At 36.8% G+C, this 24,374-nt stretch overlaps 1 protein-coding gene across 2 annotated transcripts in view; it reads left to right on the top strand.

The window, feature by feature from the left end:
* Positions 1 to 18,562, top strand: part of LUZP2 (leucine zipper protein 2) — a 270,961-nt gene extending 252,399 nt beyond the window's left edge. For both annotated transcript variants that reach the window (XM_015630315.2, XM_015630312.2), the window contains 3 exons: positions 7,303 to 7,395; positions 17,192 to 17,269; positions 17,906 to 18,562. In XM_015630315.2, coding sequence (XP_015485801.1) covers positions 7,303 to 7,395; positions 17,192 to 17,269; positions 17,906 to 18,010 — 276 coding nt within the window. In that variant the 3' untranslated portion in view covers positions 18,011 to 18,562. The remainder of the gene's footprint in view (positions 1 to 7,302; positions 7,396 to 17,191; positions 17,270 to 17,905) is intronic.
* Positions 18,563 to 24,374: the final 5,812 nt, after the last annotated feature.

The following is a 24,374-nucleotide window of genomic DNA, read 5'->3' as shown; positions in this document are numbered from 1 at the left end:
CCCCCCTGGGCCCGGCCACTCTTTGTCCGTTTTGAGCACCCTTAAGTACCGGTAGTTAGGTTGTCTCAGCACATAATGGGTAAAAAATTCCCCGGGCAGGCCAGAAGGACAAAACCAAAAAAAAAGGACACTTAACTCTCAACAGGGGGAAAAAAAAATAAAAATTGAAAAGAGACTAAGGGTTCTGGTGTGACATTATGATGCTTGCATCCCCAGTCGTCTGTTCTGTTTATGCTGGATATTAAGTTCTGCACCTTTAAGGCTGGCTCTGAGAGTGAAGTGGGGGAAGAAGAAACACGCAGTTTGTTTGCAGAAACTGCACTCACTTGCCCGCATACATCTCTGGACTGTGGTGTCTGCAGCATGGACAGACAATGGGACAGAGCTCTCCTTTGCTTTTAGTTCGGTTTTAGCTAGCTGAGGCAGAGAAGTCCCCCGGACAGGTTTTTTTTTCATTTTTTCTTGAATCTGTTCAAACCTGCTCTGGACTGAAAACCCAGACAAACCCAGGAAGCTTATGCCTGTGGCCCACTGGGGAACGGGCCTCGGCACTTTCCAGCACCAGAGGGACTGATCAGAGAGTGAGCGAGCTGAGCTACACCCCATGAAAAGGACTTTTCTGGATTTGCCAAACCAACTGGGGAAGGGGCTGCTGTAATTTGTTTTCTGGAGGGACTGCATTCGGAGATTTTCTGCCGAATTTGCCCTAAACCAGGACACTAAGTAACTCTGAAATACAGTCAGCTAGTCAGAATTCTAACCATCCCTTATTCTCTATTAAGCCTAAGCATATTTTGGTTCTTACATACTGAAAAGCCGAACAGATGAATTTTACAGGACAGTAAATTTCCTTATAGAATAATTTAGCATCTGATATTGTATCATCATTACTATTCCTAGAGCCACCTGACTAATGGAAAACTGCTCAGACTATTCACTGAGTCCTCATAGAGGTATAGCAAACGTTGTTTAACTTTAGCACACTTTTATAGCATTTGACAGGGTTCATGGGGCTTAACAAGCTACTATTGGTTAATACACACTGTTTTACATTCTTTTCCATGTACACAATGCCATTGTTTGTCTTTATTCTCGCTGTTCCAGGAGAGTTTCAAGGACACTGCCCTTAGAATTATTGCCTGGATTGAAAGCTGGGTTGTGCAGACAGGCTTTTACTAAAATATCATGCCCTTGTTCTGCTAAAATATTCTCTACATCTGACTTTGCTGTCCACCCCATTACTATTTATTATTTCAATATGTGAGTCAAGGTCTTTCCAAACACATGGAATGATGCAGTTATTTTTAACAGCCTGCATGGAAATGTCTTTCCCTGTCAAGCCAATGTATCACAACTGAATTCAGTGCAGCACTGGCAAATTACACACTGCTATGTAATCCAAGCAACAGCCCAAAACGATGAAGTGAAAGGACACATGAACTGTCAATTCAAAAAAACTTAGGCCAAAGTTGCTAGGAAGAACGTGATTAAAGAAAAAGTGTTGAAATGAACATGCTAGTAAACAGCATGTCCAACGGCTGCCTCTTCTCCCTTGTAAACCCTGCCAGCTCTTTATAATGAATATTGTCACTATCTCAATGAAATTTGAGTTTAGATTACCTTTCATTTTTCATATTTATCAGAGGAATCATTAAGGACAGAATCAAAAACAATGGAAAGGTTTGAGAGGTAGAGATACTAAAATTTAAGGTCTTCTAATTATAGTCCTACATTTTATTTCATTTTCCTCGTTCAATTCAGATTTTATAATGACAACTACCTGCTTATACTTCACTAATCAAATAATGAAAAGGGTCCTAGGACTACTATGTCATTACAAGTATTTTGTAGAATGGCTTTAAAAACAATTTGTATTTATGGGAATACAAATATAGATCTTGAGGACTTGTAATTTTTCAAAGAAAATACACTTGCCTTCTAGAACAGAATTGCTAGAAGTTACAGACAATGGCATTCATCTTGGCTAACTTTATGTACAAGTACTAATGTGCTGTTTATTTAGGCAGCAGGACTGCTTAAATTTGGAAAGATGTGATAGCATTCTAGTAGGAATGCATTTTTTTCAGTTTTAGTACACTTCAAATAATTACTATAAGGGAACCAAGAGCTTTACACTTTTGGTTTTTCCCGTCATAAATTTATGTTCCTGATACAAAGTACAAACAATAATTCCAGCTGTCTGCAATTTAGCTCACCTTATCATCCTGAGCAGTCCAACTCTGTTTCGTTATGGACTTTGTAGTTAGGTTCTTTTTCCCTTTGAACTGAATATTGATGAGACGGGAGGCGAGTTTTTTCTCTCGTTCGTTCTCAGTTGTTTATTTTTTCTTATCAGCATTACAAGGTACAAGGAGCTATGTGCACTATGATAGAAAGGTGTAAAATGGCTAACAAAGATCCTCTTCAAGGTCTTTTATATGTCCATTTACCCAATTAACAGATGCCAAGTAAATTATTTTTCTTAGTGACCCAATGACCCAACACCTGTGTATTGCACTGTGGCATTCCTTATCCAATCACTTACTACCACCCAAAAACCTCTATGAGAAGAACATGAAGAAGAAAGAAGGGACAAGAGACAACACCCTAAATCCTCCATCTTGTCTTCTGTTCTCTAAACTACTTTTTCACCCAGTGATTTAAGAAAACTTTCTAATCTACACACTTACACTTTTAGCTTTTTCCATCTAACTTTAACATTTGTTCTCATGTATCACCAGGAAAACATGCTCATGAATTTCATGTTATATGAAATTCAGTGTTTTTCTGGATCCCAAAACGAAGTATCAGAAACAAGGGCACACACTCTGTATCCTAGACTCCAACACAACTCCATCTGTAGAAACAGTAGCAGAAACACCGGAAGGAGGAAAATGAGCAGCTTAGCTTCTCTAAAGCAAACTCTAGCCACAGCAACATGCCACTGTTTCTGATTATCACTGCTTTATGCAGCCTTTGCTGCCTTTTTTAGAGTTTTCCAGTAGTTCCAGTTCATTACAAAAGCTCTCAGAAGGAATGTAGCTACACATTGCCCAAATAAGTTGTGAATACCTCATCCCTGGAAGTGTTCAAGACCAGCTTGGATGGGGCTTCCTGGCTCCCTCCATGAGGAGAGGCATTAATGGTGCCAGCACCATGGCTGCCACCACTGCCTGTGCAGCAGTAGCAGGGCTATATGGCAGATGGTGAAAACACAGTGAGTTACTCCCCAGTGTGAAACCTAGATGAAATCAACCTATCAGTGCTGTGGGATCCTGCAGGAACCTTTGCATTAGTGGAACTTCTTGGCAATGGTACCTACAAGCATCAGTTTTTCTTCTAGTCAGAGAAGAGGAGGAAGTGATAATGTGTGAGGGAAAACAACATGGCTGCTGCTCCAAAGTTAGTGGAAAAGAAGGGGAGGTGGTGCTGCAAGCATCAGAGCCAAAATTCCTCTGCAAGCCATAGTGAGAACTATGGTGAAACAAACTGGCCTCCTGAAATGTATGAAGTCAACAGGGAATGGAGAGATCCACTTGCAGCCCATGGGAAAAGTGATCATGCTGGAGTGGGTAGATGCTAGAGAAGGCAGTGATCCAGCAGGAAACCTGAATAAAGAAAGAGCACTCCTGCTTCCAGAGACAGAGGGCCCTTGCTTCCAAACTGGAGCAGTCTGTCCTTAGAAGATGTCACCCCATGGATGTGTGACCCATTCCACAACAGTTTTGGGAAGACTGTTTGCCTGTGGAAAGGGACAGCTTTAGAGAAATGACTCCTCACCCTGGGCAAACAGAAGATCTCAAATGATGAAGTGACCAGAATCCCCATGCCTTGTGTCTCTGCACTGCCTTTGGGAAGGAGTGGGGGGCTGGGGGGAAACAAGGTGCTTTAAAGACTTATTTTACTTTTCATTATCCCCCTCTGACTCTCTTAATAATAAATTTCCTTTATACCTTTAAATGTGAATATGTTTTGCCCTTAGAGTGTTTTTCTCCCAGTCCTTATCTCAAGTCATGGCCTTTCGTTAATTTTTTTCCCTTTCCTCTGCCCAGCTATAGCAGGAGAGGGTAAGTGAATGACTTTTGTGGGTGCCTGGCATTTTGCCAGTGTCAAACCACGATGGGGACCCAGCCATGGTTTTGCCCTCTGTTCTGTGTTCCTTCTTTGGCATTTGTGAGAAGTGTGGTGGTGTTTTAAACTTGAACTTAAGACGTGGAGATCAGTGTTACCTTAGGGTAACAGAATGAAAAGTAATTGGCGATGATGGTTGTGTAATAGATGAAGGGATGCAATGTCCATCAATTAGAAAACAGGGGAAATGAAGCAGCTTTATTCACTCCTCCAAGGTTTAGCTGGTGTCTGAGCAGTGTGGCTCTGGTAAGTGATTTTAAAATTTTGTTAGAGTCTGATCCTACTGGCTAAGGAAATCATATAGAAATTGAAAAACCTCATTAAATCTTGTCTTTTGTTTGGGGAGAGAGAAAAGAAGAAGAGTTCTAATATGTAATAATGGACTTCACTCTTGAAGATAAAACAGGAGACAACTGGAAATTGTCCGGTTTTATACTTTCCTAGAAATAGGAAATGTAAACATCTGAAAATGTTACACTTGGAAGGTACTCTCTTGATGACAACTCACCTAAAATCTCATACTTCCCCTTTTTCTGTAGAAATAACATGCTGAGAAATTGTGTATCATTGGCTAAGGTGAAATCATAAGCAAGAATCAAATTCTTAATAAATAAGAAGCACTATGCACAGACATTTATTCTTCACAGTTAGTAAAGCTTAAAGCTGTCTGGTTTTGCTGGCATCTCATGGGATTTCACTGTGTGAGATAGTCAAGAAATCAAGTGAACGTAAGTTTTATCATTTATTGAACATATGCTTCTTTTATTCAATGGGACAAAATTTAGGTTTGAAGAATTGTAATTTCTTTCAGTCCAAGCAGGTCTCTCAATACAGGTATTAAATGGCATTTATTTTTTAGCAAAACAATTCTTTATATTGATCTTTTTAATTTGTTCATCTCTACATTACTTCCTCTGGTAGTCAGTTTCTCTATAAAACTAACAAATCCTCATTCGACAGCTGTTAACCAGAGACTATTTGAACTATTTTATTTCAACTATGAGTTGAACTATTGCATAGTTCAAGTGAAAATGTACATAGTGACTTGCTTGGTTTGGTTACTCCTGTTCTCCATAATATCTGAAAACTTTGTATTACTTAGTGTAATAAATTAATATATGAATAAAAATTTGAAAAGGTATAAATAAGATATATGTATTTATAATAATATAAAATACAAAATGTAAAAAGTCCTTCTCCGGGTCTGGTCGGAATTTCCCTCCGAAAAGCAACAGATTACAACCAACACCCAGATAACAAACTCGAGCAGGCACATCAGCTCAGAAAATAGGACGACGGCCATCAGGAAGACAAAAGGACTGGCTTGGAGAAGATATTTACCTCCAGACCTGAGCAACGCCCTGCAGATTTCTGTTGGGAGACAATCAGGTCAACATAAAGACAAGCCCCGAAAAGATAGTCATCGCCAGACCTGAACACCCCACCTGTCAAACCGGTGTTGAAAAAGCAATCAAGGAGGACAAAGGGAAAAGCACTGCCGAAGATATCCATTGGCACCGGCCCGGATTCCACTACTCTGCCCTGATGACACAAATTGAAATACATACAGAATCTCTTTACATATGAGGAGATTCTGTCTGGACACTTGTTAGCTCTATTTTTCTATGTCAGGAAATCCATTCACCTGACAATCAAGGACACTTGGTGAATGGAGCCTGCTTAGAATTCTAGCCTGAGGACATAAAATCTCTATAAAAACCTAGGCTTGAGAGCCCTCAAACGTGGATTTGGGAATCCTATACCTTTGGTGTAGACCCTGTCCACCCAGCGCTGCGCTGACTATTTTATTGTGGTTTTTCCTCGTTGTTGCTCTTTGTTGTTTTATAATAAATTTCTCTTTTTATTTTTATCGTGAATTTTCCTTTGCATTTATAACACTTAGTAATTCAATGCAATATAACTGACATGAGAAAGGTTTCAAAACTGATGTCTGAAGTTTTAACTTTCCTTTACTGGAAAGTTATTTTGCTATGTTTCCTGCCATCACCCACCTGAAGAGTTTCAAAGTCTTGCAAGACAATTTGATGCTTTCAGGATAGTTTCAGTGCATGTTCTTCCTTTTTTGTCATTTTGAATCTTAAGTTTCAGGAAATATAGAAAATTATGCTTAAAACAAGCAACAATTCAGTGAAAGGAAATTCACTGCTTATAACATGATAGCAGAGTGCCTTCCCCATACAGAAGTCCTTTTTATGTGTAAGAAGAGAAAGGCATGAAAAGGAACATCCAGTTTGCAGCTTGGGAGGTCCCAGCAGAGAGAGAGGATGTGGACTGCCGCGGCGGTGGAAAGCCCGGAGCACTGCGACTTCTCCAGAAGCAGCCTTGAGAAAGGCTGGCCCGAAGCGCGTGTGAGCGGCTTCGAGCAGTCAAGTGATTCTAGCTCAGCTCAGTAATAGTAGAGTGATTTCGGCTCAGCTGAGCTCAGTTCGGCAGCGGCGGCGGCAGGCAACACAGGAAGAAGGGATGAGATAGCTGGTCCAGCGTTCCACCAAAGCACAAGCCTTTATTTGGGCAGAGCTCCAGTGAAGGGTGCCAGTAACAGCGAATCTCTCGAAGAGAGAAAAACCCGGGATATTTATGGGGAAGGAGAGGGGCGGGGGGAAGCCCGAGATACCTGTATTGGGGTGGGACAGCAGGGGAGAACACCAATGAAACACAACAGTTTAACATAACTAACTCAAAGACCCCTGGGAGCGACATTGTGTTGCTCTTACAGAGAAGTATCTCCTCTCCAGGGGAGAGCCAGTATCTCGGGCCTTAGCGGGCTCCTCCGTACCCACAGTGAACAGGTGAAGTAAGCTCAAGTAGTTCATAAACATGTCAACTCACAGCCTCAGCCTGTCCCAGAATCCACAAAAGTCACAGGGGTATGAGTTCTGAAAATGCTTTTGTTCACCTTCTTTGCCATTTAGATAGAATATCTTGATTATGTATATGGAAGTAATCATTTACAAGGGAGTGCTCTAACAAGAATGTATATTGAGACATTTCCTATATAAAATTTGCTGAAAATGCAGTATACAAAGTAGTTAACAGTTTGCAGTATATGACCTCTTGGTTTTTCATTGTTATCCTGAATTTTCATGTGACTTATTTGATATTTTATCTCAATTATATTAATGTTCTTTAATTCTTATTTTTATTTTTCAGGTCTGGCAAAATGACTCAGCAGAGAAAGAGAATTTTCATGTGGTCTTGAAAAAAGAAGAAAATCAAAGCACACAGGAGTGTGATTCTCAAGATGTAAGATTAGCTTACCTGAAAAACAGGGCCTAATCTAGGCTGCAAGAAAACATGAATGCTTTAGGCAACTCTCAATGGGACTTTTCCTATTCAAGATGGTAGACATATTTTATGAGCCAGTTATGTATTGAAGTGCTGTGGAGCAAAGGCTCTTTGCTGTGAATCTGTGCATATATAACATCTGGGCTTCTTTTAAAAACTGCTTAATAGAACTGGTAGAGCTGTTGCAGGAAGAGCAGTGGTACATATTACCACTTACATATCTTTACGTATCTTTTTATTTACATATCTTATACATATGTAAACATAAAGATATTAGTTTACATATCTTTACATATCTTTATTACTAATTTATTTATTTCTAATAATCAGGCACAGCCATCACAGATGTTTCATTTGATAAAGCAAAACCTTTGGAGAAATGTATGACATGACAGCACAATAGTTGAAAGGATGTGATATCATTCACTGCCAGTCTAGAAAAGCTGCAAGCTGTGTTTTTCTTATTATAGCTCTGATAGAAAGCTAAATCTGGTGCTTTTACTGAGACAATACACCCAGTCAGACAACATGATATGAGCTCTTAACAGAAATCTCAAATGCATGTATCATGACTGTAATTATAAAGATACAAATAGAACAGGAAAAAACCCAGAAAAAATGAGCAAGACAAATTTTGTTGAGAGAGTCTGCTCTGACTGTTGAGGATTTTCTGCTCACTAGTTTAAAAAGTATAGTGCTACTTTGACTAATTTGCAAGTGAAATATATATATTGAATATATTGTTATATCTTGAGATAAAACAAAATCCTGTGGATGTAACTGGGTAGCTTGCTATTAGTGATCATGGCAGTGTGAAGAAAACTAGAAAACAATTTTATATAGTTCAGTATACAATAAATTATTTTTAAAAATTATACACTATCCATTTATTACAAATATGTTACAAGTTTATTCAGTTATAAGTTACCTCCCCTCTACATACTCTACAGAACAAGAAATTGCATATCCATAAGTGTGCATACTTTCCTCTTGCACATTTCTTAATGTCTATAGGTAAAGAAAACTTATTTTGCTAATAAAAATTGAAGGAAGAAAAGAAAAAAATGTAAAGTTATGAAGATGGAGTGAACTCTGTTTAGATTATGACTAGAGTTATACTCTGACTTAGTTATTCCTTGGAAAAGTTATGGAAGATTTGGTGAAATGTAGAATACTTCCAGTAGAGACTGAAGTAATTTAGGCTAAATAGTTGTGTAAGGAAGTTTAAACAGCTCTTTTTTATAGAAGTGAATACATTAAAAGAGAAAGAAAAAAAAATAACTATTAACATCTTTCAAAAATCAAATGAGTATTTAATTTCTGTATCAAGTACTGTGATGAAAGACACCTATAAGAGTCACTTTTCCATAAAATCAAGGTTTTAGTTATTTAGATTAGCTGGTGGTTGTTTTTTGTGCTTCTAGAAACTAGTATTTTTAGCTTTTTAGTCAATCAGCAGACAGACACACTGTCCATCTGAACATCGGCTAACGTGGACATAAAAATAGTGCAGATGATGACATTGGGCTAGCCATCTCTTCATCATCATCATCATTATCATCTCACATTAACATAGAAAGAGAGACACAAGGAAGAATTCAAATTATTAGCTTTGAGAACTGAACTGAAAATGTCTCTTTCCACAATTAACCTTCATATATTGGTATTAGAGATACCACCTTAAGTTCTGAAAGAACTGGAAGGAATTTATTTTCTCAAAGGACAATATTACTTCAGTAATACAAAGCTGCAATTTGTACCTGTGAGCACTATCACTTGGAGAAAATTCAACACTTGGGAAGAGTTTTTATTGTATTTTCATCATTACTTGGCCGTGTGTAATTTTTTTCTGAAGTTTTTACAGCTGCTTAACTCCCAATGAAGGGAGATTAAGGTTGGACGGTTAAGGACATATGACCAGCTGTAATGCAGCATTTTTAAAGAAAAAATTAGTGAAGAAGTACTTAAAACTCAGTTGCTTAGAAACCTAATATTTCACCAACCCTTTCTCAGAACTTTACAACCATTTTTTTATTGTGTCTCTGATAAATAAAATGTGATTTGTATTTTGGAAGAATTAGGGTAATGAAGACTAACTAGAGAAGAACATGTACTCTTACAGATATTAAGGCAAAAAATAAAGCAAAATGGTTAGTTGCTGGTATTTTTAAGTCTGTATGGCTGAGCATCTCTGTCTTAAATTTGTGATCTTTCTGCAATTTTTTATTTATGGGGTTTATGCCTGTTCACAATAATCAGTGTAGTTTACATTAGAAAAAATACAAATGAAAATTTATTGACAAATGGAATGCAGACTAGCAAATCTGGAAATTAGACACTGCTGATATTTATCTGTAAGGAAATTTGACACAGAACTAGTAATAGCCAGAAGTAGGTAGGGTATCCTGTGATAGATTATCTGAAATTCATCAAAAAACAAAAAATGCTAACTTCAATATTCTTGTAAAAGTTTCCATTTTTTGGAGTATTTGTACTTTATTAGACACATATTGTCAATACTAATTTTTCTTACCCTTATCCAGAGATGTTTTCCTGTGTCTGGCTCCTGAAAATATTTGGGCAGAACTCTCCCCTGTATCCCTTCTTTTTCTTATCTTCCCAAAAGCTTTTGGGATTTTGGCTTTTATACCAGAATTTACTTTATTCCCTTTACATGCCAAATAATTCTTATGTATGGATGCTAAATATGAGCAAAAGCAGGGAGCATAGTGACTGTAGAAAAGCAGGCCACATAACTTTCTCAGTCTCGCCTGAGAAAGTGGCCTGGGAAATCATAAGGAAGAATTAAAACAATCCTCAGAGATAGAAGACAGCCTTGCAGGTGCTGTTTGTCAGTTTCTTGTTTTCTTGCAAGAGAAGTTCAAGGGGTGGTGAACTCCACTGACCAATGATGGTGATGTGTTAGTTCACTAACCAATAAGAGTTTTACCTTTCTGCACTTTCAGGTATCAGTCTATAAAAGAAGATTTGATGTAATAAACCTCGCTCTCCTGTTCAACTCACAAGAGAGTCCGTGTTGTGCTTCTCACCATTCCAAATAGTGCAACACCTATGCATGTAACATATCATTTAAAACTACCTATTTGGTATTGCTAAAACATCAAAGAATTTATAAAATTATTCTTTGTTTCTCTGTTGTCATGTTAAATATTTTGTTTTGTCCTTGTAGAATCTTCTTTGATAAATATAAGTGACAGTGCTTTTATTTACTGCCTTAATTTCCTGAAGTAAAAAACCACTACATGTTCATTAATCATTCAATGACAAAGGACATTGTGTACTGGATCCAAAATTGTACACATTTCTAAGCAATCACAACATTTTGCTTCATTTTCTTAAATCAGTTCCAGTTGCAGAGCTTTGATCACATTGCACTCTCCAATTGTTTACCAAAGGAAGTAATAAGAGAAAAAAAGTAACTATTTTTATAACAAAATTTCAGACTAATAAAATCCTTAAAGTAAATTTGATTCTGTAAATGAGGACTAGGAAGGTCATAAGAAGTTATATCATCTGAGTTTAACCATCTCCTCAGTACACTGTGATCTAAAACAGAAGGCTATGAAAAACTGCAGAGGTGTCTTCTGAAAAGGTATATGCACATTTCACATACTTCTTGTTCTGTATCTTTCTTCTGAACAGTGAAGGTTAAAACAGCTTCCAATACAGATCTGTAACAAATTCATGAGCAAATCTGATAAACATATCTTTGAATAAACTGTGAACCTAACTTGGTCAATGACAACTAAGATAATCTGTTTGTCAGTTGACATAACCACACCATCTTTTTCTTCTATATGTGGTTTATTTTTTATTAACTCAGTACTTTCTCTCCCATCACACTCTACAAACACCTTCCGTATCTGCTTTTTGTGCCCTCTGAAGCCAAAAGGAGTAGCGATGCAAAGGAACACTAGAACTCTAATGTCTGGTTAACTAAATCTGTATGATTCTCTTTAGGAGCAGTGAAAATATTTTCTATTTGCAAAAGCAGTTATAAATGCCACTTACTTAAACTTGATTTCATGTTCACTTGTGATTTGATTATTTCACCTTAAATTGTTATGAATTTTTTGACCATGAAGCCAGTTCTTGCTGAGTTGATGCAGTAGAAAACCCTTCTAGTTACATTGCTCGGCTGTTCTCAGATAAAGTTGAAAGTCCATAGCCAATGGACATGATGAATTCCAACTAGCTCGTTGAAAATTTTTTAAAGATGCACACTTAGTTTATCCACCTTTGTCATTTATCCATCCAGATGTGAAGCTCTCCAACTTTGCAGTGTTATTTACTAGAACTGAATACCATACCTTCTCAAATTTTGTGTATTACTGATCAAGATGCAGATTTTATAACCAGAATTTCACACAAACTTTGTTAATTGGACTGCATGCTATAGTGAAGAAAGCAACAGGGCATTTCAAGGCACAGCCCCCATCTCAATTTTTTTGTCATGTTAAATTTCTCACTTTCTGCTCTTGATTTTTTTTATTTTGCAAAATGTATTGTTTAAGGGAAAATGCATTTTTATGAAAATTCATTTTACAAACAGATTATTAATATGTTTCCTAAATTTTATGTAGACTAAATAACAAGTGTTCAATGTCACTAAATTTGTTCTGTTTCTCTGCCATATAGAAGAAAATAATAATAAAAATTGTGTTATGCTTAGCCATAAAAATTGTAAACTAAATTTTGGGCAAACAAAAAATTGGGCAAACTAAATTTTAAGGAGATGTTAAGAAACTATGCAATTTGGAAAGAGCACAGTGAAAACAGTGAAATGGCCTATCCACCTATCAAACACACTTGATTAAAAGTGTTTTTTTCCTGCAATCTCGCTTTGGAAAAGATTTTGTTTTCATACTTAGAATTCTCAGTGCTGTATTTTAGAGCTTTTAATGTTGAGTCTTCAAATGTTAGATCTCTCTGGATGTTTATGATAAAAATACTGTATATGTAATTTATTATGTTTGTTTTAAAAATACGACAACTTTTGCAAATTATAGGGCAGATATTCCAGACATACCACTTAGAAAACTTAATGGTGAATACACAGAGGAAATATAGAGATTATTCTGTGAAACTGATTTGTTCATGGGTGAAATTTTGAGATCTGTCACTACTGGTTAAATGCAATTTATAAAATTATTGTAAGTTTTTATTAAAATGAATTAAGGAAAGGGTAGGAAAAAGAGGAGGCAGGGCTCTAAACATCAGAGAAATCTATAGTTTTTTGTCTTATTTCATTGCTTTGAGTCATAAAACTACTAGGACTAATCATTTACTGTCTACGTCGACAAAGACTGGCTATGATGGCAAGTGTTGTAGGTTTGCTTCCTGAATTGACATTAAAGTGGATTGCTTGTGTGGACACATGCAGATGAAATAAGGATAAAATATAACTGATCAAGAAGTCTTTATTAAGAAAATATCTCTAGCAGAATCACTCTTCATCTCTGATGAACCTATAAATGGGACAGTTTCAGCTAAAGCTTTGAGAAATATTAAGCTTATCTTGGGATGAGGAAAGCAATGAAATATTCAAAATACCCCTTCCAACTTGGTGAACTTTTTGACCAATGAACTGAGTCTCCAAAATGTTAGGAACTGTGCTTCTCCATGAGATCAGGACTTCTGCCATCCCTGCTCCCTTTGAAACTGCCAACCTCATGCTCATTAGAAAGGGATGCAGAAGAAAACACAGAAAATAGTTAGGAAGAAAAACCCATTTAGTTCTAAATGCAAATGGCAGGAAGTAAACTTCTGCAATTAAGTTAGAATTTAAGAATATTGTTGGATTTTTTTCTTTTGTTGTGCTGTCAGTTTCATAAATGCAGAAGAGTATTTTTTAATAGTCTTGTATGCAAAGTTCATGAGAAATCAGCATTTTGCCATGCTAGCAATAACTTAAACTTTTTAAATTGTTGTGGTATTTTAGTCATCCAGTATTTTTCAGCTAGATCAAAGCATGGTGTTTTGAATTGTCTTCTTACTTTATATCAGGTCTTGCCCTCCTTTTGGTGGTATTTGGTCTTGCCCACCTATGCTGTATTTTCTCCCTTTTGATCTGCACTCCTTATCTACGTGTTACTTCAGACACAAACAAGAAAATAGCAACATTATTATTGTCTTGACCTCATATTCACATACTGCCTTTCTGTATGTCTGAAAAGATATTAGCTAATGTACAAAGGGTCATCACCTGGCTATACATTAGCTGTTGGTGTTGGAGATTTTTCTTCCTAAAAAAAATTTAGTATGCAGCTTAAGCACTAAGGAGAGGGACAAGCAAAAAATCATTTCATATTTATTCCAAACTCATTACACCTGCATTGCTTCCAGAGATAACTGTGTTTTGTTCAAAGTCTTCAGATGGTGAGAGAAAGGTAGTGCCTCTTCCCTGCCCTTGCTTGAAGCCAGCACAGATTTAAAACTTACCTGTGAATAATAGAGATTATGTGCAAGCAGAACTCTTAAAATTTTCTTCCCAATAGTGGGGGAAATAATCCATATTGTGAAATGTTATGTTACACTTGGTATGAAAACTAGAACATCCTTGAAGTATTCCTGGCAATATTTTAAATTACAACCTGCCTTGTTATGATGGTACAAGAGGATTCAATTGAGTTGTATTTAGCTAACAGGACTGACTTGAGATTAGGTGGGATTTTTTACATTCTAAATAGCTTCTTCAAAGATGCTTTTACTCTTTTGTTAGCATTTTATTAACATTTCAGTAATAATCTTTGAAAAAAAAATTTCACTCTTTGGAAGAAAAGCAATTTATCTTTCTCTGATAGAAATTGAGAAAGCTGCTTTTTGCCCTGTTGTGTGTCTCTTTGTTCAAGCATATGTTGAGGGGCATTATTTACTGTTTAGTAATCACAGTGCAAGGTACTGGAATGCCTGCTCTTGTGAGGGAACAAAGAGCTCCTCCCGGACATGACCCTCAGATATTGAAACCTTGATTCAAAGTTTGGCATGATACAAGTATCTCTTCCAGTACCTACTTCTAAAATCTCATTTCCATGAAATAAAAAGCCACCCTAACAACATTTCAATACCTTTACTTTCCAAAAGCAATTATTTTTGCTTTTTGCTCATTTCTACCATGTCAAGCTGTCATTCTGTCCTTTTGTAATGAGTGTTCCTCTCACAGGACGGAATCTGACAGAAAGAAAGTCACATAGAGAAACGTACAAAACAATTCACTACTTGGCTTAGAGGGAACTAGCAACTATAACAAAAGTTTAATGTTTTACTTTCTTTGTCTGTCACCTAAGGTTGTAAAAGGTATTGTAGTATATTTGGTTTAAATTTCTCCACTGGTCTTTAGCTGAAGGACACAAAGATAGATGTACTGTGTGTATTTGTATATTTATGCATTTATATATGCATATATATTTATATATATATAAGCATATAAATACACACAGAGGTGGGTGTGGGTGTGGGTATGCATGTGTTTATACATATGTCTTTGATCATATGTGGATGGGATTCAGTTTGGTTTCTGTTAAACCCACTTTACAGATACAGTAGGTTATGTTAATACTCGTCTGACTCAGTTTAGGAAACAAACTGATAAAAAGCCACAACCACTGTATATGTGTGTGTGTATATATGTATGTGTGTGTATATATGTATGTGTATATATATGTATACACACATAAATATATACGTATGTATACGTATACACACACATATATATGTGTGTGTGTGTGTGTGTGTGTGTGTGTGTGTATACACCTCATCAATAGGAGCTGATTACAATCCTGGCTATTGAACTGTTGTTGACTGATAGCATATTGAAAGTCATTGCTGTTGTTCAATCTGTAATTTATTTGGAAATTATATACAATGTTTCACAGTGACAAGGAATCAATAATGAATGTTATACTTTAACAACATAAAGACATTCTTTAGAAAAAGTCCCTACTATCTCTCTCTAACAGTGATCCGTATGGTGTGCTACTAAAAAGAAAAGAACTCTTGAGTGAACAAATATGAAGTACTCCAGACTTAAGTCTTTATTGGTCTTTTCCTATTAAGATAGACTTTGTTGTCTGGTCTATGAAAAGAGTATGCAAGACTACTCACTCATAAGGCATTGGCTTTATAATTTGCTTTTATTTTCTCTAAGGCAGATCTTTTTATTTTTTTCTTCCTTTACATTTGTCTTGAGCAGTTCACCTGTAGCTTTATTAATGTCAATTGATAGTTTTTGCTTCCTATCTCCTATAAATTATGCTGGTGAAATATGTTACCTGATTTCACATTCCAGTATGTACAGTCAGAGCAAATTCTGGATGTATAAATTATCTTATATTTAATTCAGATTATTTCTGTCCTCTTCATGATACAGTTTGGAATACTGTTCATTGTTTGACCTGTAGTATCTTTTGTCCTTAAGCTGCAAATCTAGAAGTCACCAAAACCCTCATTTTTTCTGAACATGATTAATTTTGAAATATTTTTTTTAAATCTAGATTAATAGTAAATAATTTAAATGGAAGCAGGACTACACTTATAAGGTTTTGAAGTACTAAAAGTCCACTAAAAATTGCTATTCTCTCATCTGACTTTCTAGTCTTCATCTAAGACAAACTACACATTTGTTTGATATTTTGTTTGATTTTTTTGTCATGAAAGGAGTAGATGCTTTATGAATAGAATTTATTTTAATCAATATTGCCTTGATTATTCCCTATATTAATGCAACTTTTATTTTCCATTGTCTAGAGTGGGAAAATATGAAAAAGAGTTCCCCACATAAAATCTATTTGCATCTTCTCATAGGCTCAACTTCAGTAGCTTAAACATTGCTAAACTCCCCCACTTTTACATTGGAAAGCGTCTTTGATGACTTAAAACTTTTAAAAATCCCTGTCATTTTCACTCCATTTAAATGTATCAGTTTTAATAGGAAAACAATTAGATAAATTTCAATGTGGACTCAGATTAATGACCAAATATTATGACTATTTTACTGTATTTCATGTTTCAATTCCTTTTCCTGTGGTATCACTAATCCTGGTCCAAAAGGGACTTTGATTTAAGTACAGTAGAATTTTCAGTGTTGTGTAAATATCTGGTTTCATATCTGGAGATATCCTTGGTTAAAAATGTACTTTGTAATTTTATTTATGCTGTGCAACTTTGTTTTCCCAGATATTAAAAAGCATATTGACAAAGAATATATCATTATTCTTTGAATAAAACGACAGCAACTAATGTAACAAGATTTTGCACCTTGAGAGTCATCTGACTTCCCCTTTCAGTGACTTTATATTCCCATTCAGGGATTATTATACCTAAGAGATCTAGAGTTTAGACAAGACAATAGTAATAGAGAAGTTCTAACTGTAAGGCTGATTTTCAACTGTTTGTTAATATTTCCTTACCCATAAAAGACACTTGTAATGACTTTTCTGTTCCCTAGGACCACTTGTAGGAGTAAACTTCACTATTGGTAATGAGATTTAAACATGAAGAAAAAAAGCTGGATAAGTATTACGTTGTTAAGCTTGCCACTACATGACTATATTGTTGAAGACTATTACAGGGATCATGGGAGTCTGTGATAAGCTTAGCTATAAAAAATTTGTTCCATTTCATGAACTAGGCTTAAAACAAGACCCAGTGAATTTTTTTTTTCTTCTTTTGTTTAGAAAACTGAATATTGTAGGAAAAAATTCGATGTCGTTATCTCTGATATTTGTATTGACAGGTTGCCAAGACATGTTTGGGGAATCATAATGATTCAACATCTCGTTTGAAAGCAGCAGAAACAGAGACAAGCTTTCAGGTATTCTCTTTCAGGGTAATTGTTGGGGTTTTACTGAAAGGTTTTGTGAAATGCAATTACTTGAAGTATACTTATATATTCTTCACCAAGTTCTGTCTCAAAAGAGAAGACTACTTATTTCAGACTATGACTGCATCTGGTTGCAATTCATCTATTCAAAATATTTTCTGGCTGGTAACAATTTGCAAACTACTAAATATTTAAAGAACTAGTAGACAAGTGACTTAGTAGTCAAATCACTTAATTTGATAGTGTGATGTCTATAGCCCTGGAAGCAGGAGCATGGAAAGATTTCCAAAATTATTTTTTTTATATATATATATGTATGTATGTATGTATGTATATTTGTTATATATATATCATATGCAATTATATGAAGTTGTGTGCAGAATCAGACTTGTATGGTTTTGCACTGTGAAAGTTGTTAAATATGCTTCCTTTAGTAGAGATCAGGACCCCTTTCTAGGCACAGTTGTCAAATACCATATTCTGCTGCAATAGTTTATGATTGGCACATCCGTTTAATAAAAATACAGCTCTATGTGCACTATTGTCATGGATTTTTAACATTTTTTATTTTTGCTTATGTGTATCATATACACCATGTTTACACTGATGATGTTTTCACCTCTGCAGAAGCTGCACAGCCCTCCATGGACTAAACCTGAAGATAAAAAATCACCTGAAAAAAATGAGAAAAAATATGAAAAATCAGTTAGTACACAAGAAAACAAACACTAAATTCTACTAATCTGCATTGAAAAATGCCAGTCATTTCCATCCTCATGTTCTGTTAGCACAAAGGCATGAAATGTCCCAGGTTTCTAAAGCATGCATTTTTCACTGCTTTATGAATGTCTGTAAATTAGTCTAGAACACACCAATTGGTACCTTACAGCAATAATCAGAAATGGATGTTTGAAGAAATGTTTTGTAATTCAGTCCAGTTTTTGAACTCTTATTCTACCTTATTATTTGTAATTGTATACTTAATTATTAGTAGTAGTAATTGTAATTATTATTATTAGTAATTGTATGCTATAAATTACTTTCTTTGTAAACAGTCACTCTCAAGTATTTTCTCAGTCTGTTTAATGTAATTTTGTGGCAGATTAAGTTTCAAGATTAAGGGGCAGTCAGTGTGTGTGGGGAAAATATCTGTGTAACCATATTTGAAGTACAGTCCTTAAGTGCAACTGTAAAAAGAGAGCTGTGTGCGAGGGTCCATGTATACTTACTTTTTAGTAATTTCCTTTCAAATCTACTTACACAATAAAATATTTTATTTTGTTCTTTTTTGTCCTCACTTCTATATTAACTAGTCCATTTTTGAACACTGAAAAGCTGACAGAAATAGAGTTTAAGGGATGGAAATAGAGAGGATCATTACAAATCGCGGGTGGTACTGAGTTATAGTTTCTTAACTTGGATGGCAGCCATAGGAAGTCAGTTTCATTCCTTATATTTGTGCCGATCTCAACAGGATAAAATAGAGAATACTTCAAGGGGTTGTCGTGGTTTAAAACCAATAACTAAGAAAATTACTTATTTCTTGCTGTGAGATATGGATTAGAATAAGGGCAAAACAGGCATAAAACTTAAAAGGAATAAAGAAAGTTTATTGACAAACAACAAGAATAAGAACACCAGAATAAACTTCTAGAAAAACCTTTTCATCCCTTATCTATTTACTATTCTCTCGTTCACATGACAACAGAGACAAAAACTTTGGAACTTTGGTGGTTAAAACAGTCCCAGTTCTTTCTACAGTCTTTTCACCTGTCTTTGTAGGGAAACAGAAGTTTCTTCCTGTTAATTTATGGAGTTTCTCACACGAAAACTATTTTTTGTTATAGTTTTCCATTGCTCTGATATCAGCTGCTCAGAGCTGCTGTTATCAGAGCCCACCCCTCCCATTTTCACATCACTCTGAGATGTGTATGGGTCATGATTCGAGGGATAGCATTTTTAAGGATGAGTATTCAAAGGTAAAAAAAAAAAGTCTTCTTCATCTGTTTCTGTGAGCTTCACTAGACAACAGTTTTCTCATTGCCTTTCAAGGCTTCAAATCTCCCAGCACTTCACTATACCATAATTACTCAAGTTTACACTTTGAATACTTTATTCCTCCCTGCATACTTATCATGAATTAAAGGAGTTTTTTCCAGGACTTCATTGTCCATCTCCATAGTTTAACAGAAAGATATTTCAGCTAAATTAAAGCATCTTCTTAATTCTCTACCTTTCTTGAAGTTTCTTTTCTTTCTTGTCACTGGTAGTTTATAAAGTCTCTTTTCATGTTGATCATTCTCCTTTTCTCTCTCTGGATAAAAAAGTTAATCCACAAGTCTCATCTGGGTAATGAAAGAGTTAAAATCTTGCCCAGGCTGTTGTAGGTAGTTCTGTGGCTTCGGCTGGTGCAGGAACTGGAGCCGTCTGTGATGGAGAGTTCCTCATGGCTGCTCTGGAAAGTGTGGTCACCGTCTCTGCTTGCTGCAGGCTCAGAGCCCCTCTCCTTCTTCACTCGGCAGTTTCTGGTGAATTCCATCACGGCAAAACCTGCAGCCAAGCCAGGAACCGGCCCGGCCCAGACAGGGCTCGGGACAAGCCCCCCGCAGGCCCCATCTCCCAGCCGGGAGATGCAGCAGGCCCGGCCTGGCCCCCGCCCGGCCGCATGGCCGGGCAGAGAGCGAGAGGCCGGACCTCTGCTACCTTTCACCGCCAGGAAACAAAGAGAACTCAGAGAGCTCTGGTTTTACACTTTAAGGTAGGGTTCACAAGTTGATCCCACTTTTCAATGGCCTAAACTGCTGTCAATTCTTGGAAATGACTGATAATTGGTCAGGAGGAAGAACCCCCATCAGCCATCAGCACTTCTAACTTCCCCTCTTTCCTCAGCTTTGCTTTAAAGGTAAAGCTACCCCATGACAGGGGTAAAGCCCTATTTTGTCCACTACCGTTGTCCTTTGATCACTCCATCAGGAAGGAGCCTTTTGATGCAGGAGTAAGCTCTGTCACTCATGGATTCTTTTAGTTTCTCCTTAGTCACATACTGTATGACAAGAAAGCAGAAAGAAAGGGAGGAGAAGGAAGAGAGAATGTTTTGCTTGTTTGTGTGTATGTCATTACTGATCTACTTTAAGAACTCATATGCCATATCTTATTGAGATGCACATCTTTCAAGAAGAGTAGGAAAAGCAAATTGCTTGATGCAATGTTATGCTATCCCTAGAAAGAAGTATTTTAAAGCAGTTGTAACTTGTAAACTTCCAGCATTGTCTTAATGCACACAGCAGCACATTTTTTACTAGATTTAAAGTAGTTATAATAATTTACTTTTTGTTGCTTTGTATCAATTTAAATGCAAATAGACAAATCATTTATTTCACTTAGTGGTATTCTGTCTTCAGTTTTATCATTTAAGATTTTACCTCTCTTCAGCAGTCTCCTTCAGTACCCACCTTTTCCTTGCTGGTATGAATAATCTTTCATCCTGACTTTGAGCACTTTGAATATGCTCCTCTACTCAAAGGTAGATAGTTGCAGAATGGTAGGTTTCTTTGCCATGAGAAATACAGTTTTAAAAAAAAGAAAACCTCATGAGCTGACCAAATGATGACAAACTACAGACTATTCATTTTAATGGTCAAAAGAAATGGAATCGTGGCCACAAAAATAATCAGAAAAGAGATGGGGCTTTTTGCCTCTGATCCTAAATATTGCTGAAGACCGTCTGCTGTCTTTCAAAATTTTGAGCAAGAGACTTGTGATCTTGTCATATCTACAGCTGGCATTAATTTCTAGTGATTCCAAAAGTGACATTGGTTTGCATATAACACACCTTAACTGAAAAGTTCATGAAACTCTGTTTGTCATCTGTCAAGAAAAGATCTCCACTGGACACTGGTTGAAAGCCTCCAGCAGGACAAAAGCCTGTGAGCACAATGTTTCCTGTAGCTTTAGAAAGAAGCCTTTGTTAATAGGATCCCCTTCATCAGGCAGCCTGTAGTAGATACCAACTACATGGATCCTTTGCTGCATTGATCAGATTCTTACCTACAGGCTTTTGACTTGCTCATGGCTGTTCTTCAAAGACAGCTCACATTGAATCAATTTCTTGGTGTAGAGGGCAATCTCTCCATCTCCTTCTTCCCCTGTATCTTCTGAACAGGCTGTAGCTATCAGTAGTGATACTCCAGTCATGAGATTCAATCCACCAAGTTTCAGTAATGCAACAAGGTCATTATTTTCTAGCAGCACAGTGGTTTCCAGGTCCTCCTGTTTGTTGCCCATGTTGTATGCATTGATATAAAGGCACCTCAGCTTGCATGTCGGCCACTTCACCTTCCCAAAGGAACACCCTTCTTCTTCCTTTGATATAATTTTCTGGTGTTTTCCATGACAGCTTTTATTACCATAGGAGTCCTCAGCTTGTCCCCATAAGACTGCAAGTGCATTCCAGTGTGGCTCACTACAAAATCATTGGGGTGGGCTATCAATTTTAACCCCAATACTTTCTTGCCCCCACCCAGGGCACATCTCTCCCATGCTGGTTTTATTGCCTTTCCCCTTCAAAGCTATCCCTTTCAATCAGCCCTGACAACTCAAGAAAATCATCCTTTTTCTCCTTTTAAACAGGTGAACCCCATCTTTCTCCATCAGGTCTGATGCTATATAAATCACTCCATGATTGAAAAACATCAAATTCCACCAATGGCACCAGTCTCTAAGCCACACATTGATCATGCAGATTCTCCCGTTCCTTTTGGCATTCTTCCTTGCTACTAAAGGGCTTGAGGAAAACATCGCCTGTGCTCCTACTCCTTCAACCAGTCGCCCCAATGCTCTGAAGTTCTTTTTGATTCTGCTAGGATTTGATTGCATTGTCTCATCAACCTTGTCACTGCCAACCTGGACAGCAAGCAGTGGGAAATAATCAGAGGGCTGAATCATTCCAGGAAGTCTCCTGGTAAACCCCTTACCCACACCCAAGGGAGGCAGCAGAATTCCCTGTCAGATGGCATACATGGCCCCCAGTTCCCCTCAGAAGGGAGTAGCCCAATACAACTACCGTTTATTTCTTAACAGTTGAAGTTGTGATTTATCTGGCTGACTGACCTATTCCAGATAAACCCCCAGACAGACCTTCTTCTCCAATATCATCTGCCTGACCCTCATGTTCAGAGCCTCATACCTGCAGTGTAAGGGTACTTGGGAAGGTAAGAGAGGCTGGGAGGGGATTCTCCTACCTCCATGAGCAGGGACCTTTTTCCTTTCCCCCTCATGTTTTAGGTCCCCTCCTTCTGCCTGATGGCGAGAGGATCAGGGCTCACACAACTCTTGCTGAGCTTTGAAAAGTGTGACTCCACCAGTCTCTTTTACTTTCTTACTCCCTGATAGTCCTCAGCCTGATTAAACTGGGATTTGTTATAAATGGCAATGTAGTTTTTGCTTTCATATTTATGTGTTGGCTTTTGCAAGTTATTATTGATGACAAAGATTCTGATATAGTACAATTTGTAATCCCTTTTAACTGCTTTTTGATATAGTATAATCTGTCAGCTTTTGTATGCACCCTATAGCTTATATAAATAGTAGTGTGATAAATATATTATAGCTTAGACCTGCACATAGTAGTAAAATAGAGACTGTGTGCTGTTAAATACTTTAATTTGTGTAACTAACTCACATAATGGTGTGAATAGCTATAGTGGTTCAATGTATTTGTGGACTATCTCATCTGAATGATAACAGTGACAAGAACCAGGACACCAAGAGAAAAATTTACTACTAACTCTCCAGTTATCAGGAAGTATGAAAACAACAGAATGGAGCCTCGAGAAGAAATTAAATATATTGATTTAATCTACAGGATGATATGTAGAAAAGTCAAAGGTCAAAACCAAGCCAAAGAATTCACAGAATATGTAAACCCACAGGAATGTTTGAATATGTATAACCCTCATTAATATGCATTTAGCCAATGTAATGAATAGTATACATGAAAATTGTTTTAAGTTAACAGGCTACTTTTGGCAGTTTTCCAGGCACCCCAGCACTGGATATTGTTTCTTTTTACCTTTATTAAACTTAAAAAAAAATATTAAACAGTGAGCCCTGTTTCTCACAGGATTTTTTTCTCAAAGACACCTTAAACACACATACACATATTGAGAGACTGACAGCTGTTCACCACCTTTCACAGAAGTAAACGTGAATGCCGTTGATTTTTATCTTTAGCACACCTTTTATAGGGCTCTACAGGGTCCACGGGCTAAGCAAGTTACTATTGGTTAACACCCACAGGCTTACATTTTTTCTCATATACACAAGGATATTGTTTTGCTTTACTCTCTCTTCTGCAGGAAAGTTTCAAGGACTTTAACCTTTAATATCACAACTTATTCCAAAGGCTGGTTTGTGCAGACAGGCCTTTACTAATATATAAAATATAACAACAATTCCCCCTTTCTCTTTTTGCACAGACCAGGCTTCGGATGTGACTCATTCTATACTTTTATGAAGTACATACAAACATACATACAACTTAAACTGTCATCTCAATTAACACTGTAAGTAAAGTCCATCTTCCTTCCAGCACAAGAGACCTCAGCCATCCAGTGATGCCCCAGCTGGCAAACCAACTTCCAATAGGATCACTATCTTCTTTCAGGGCATGTAACCCATTCTGTATCTGTTGTAGTTGCTTATGGATGGAAACTGAATGATCAGTAAGATTCAAGCAGCACATGCCTTCAAACTCCTCACAACCATGTCCTTCTGCTAAGAGCAAAAAGTTAATTGCAGCTCAATTTTGTAATACTGCATAATGTACGCTACTCACATTGTCTGAAAGTTCACTTAACATTGTGGATGTTGAGTTAAATTCTTTCTTAGTCTAACAAGTGAGCCTTTTTAGAGTTTCTAAGCCTTAATTCATTCAGGCTTCACTTTGACTATTTGATGTTTTTTATCAGCCACATTCAGCAATTGATGTAAGCTTGGATGGAACAAAGTAAGTTTCCCAAGATAACAGGGTCCTCCATGTGGATTAGCAGGAATCCCATTCCATGCTCTATCTCCACAGGTTAGGAATATGGAACTA

Source organism: Parus major, chromosome 5 (assembly GCF_001522545.3).
Source record: "Parus major isolate Abel chromosome 5, Parus_major1.1, whole genome shotgun sequence".
Classification (NCBI taxonomy): Eukaryota; Metazoa; Chordata; class Aves; order Passeriformes; family Paridae; genus Parus; species Parus major.
Note: the sequence above shows the minus strand (reverse complement) of the source record. Positions and strands in the feature narration are given on the sequence as shown.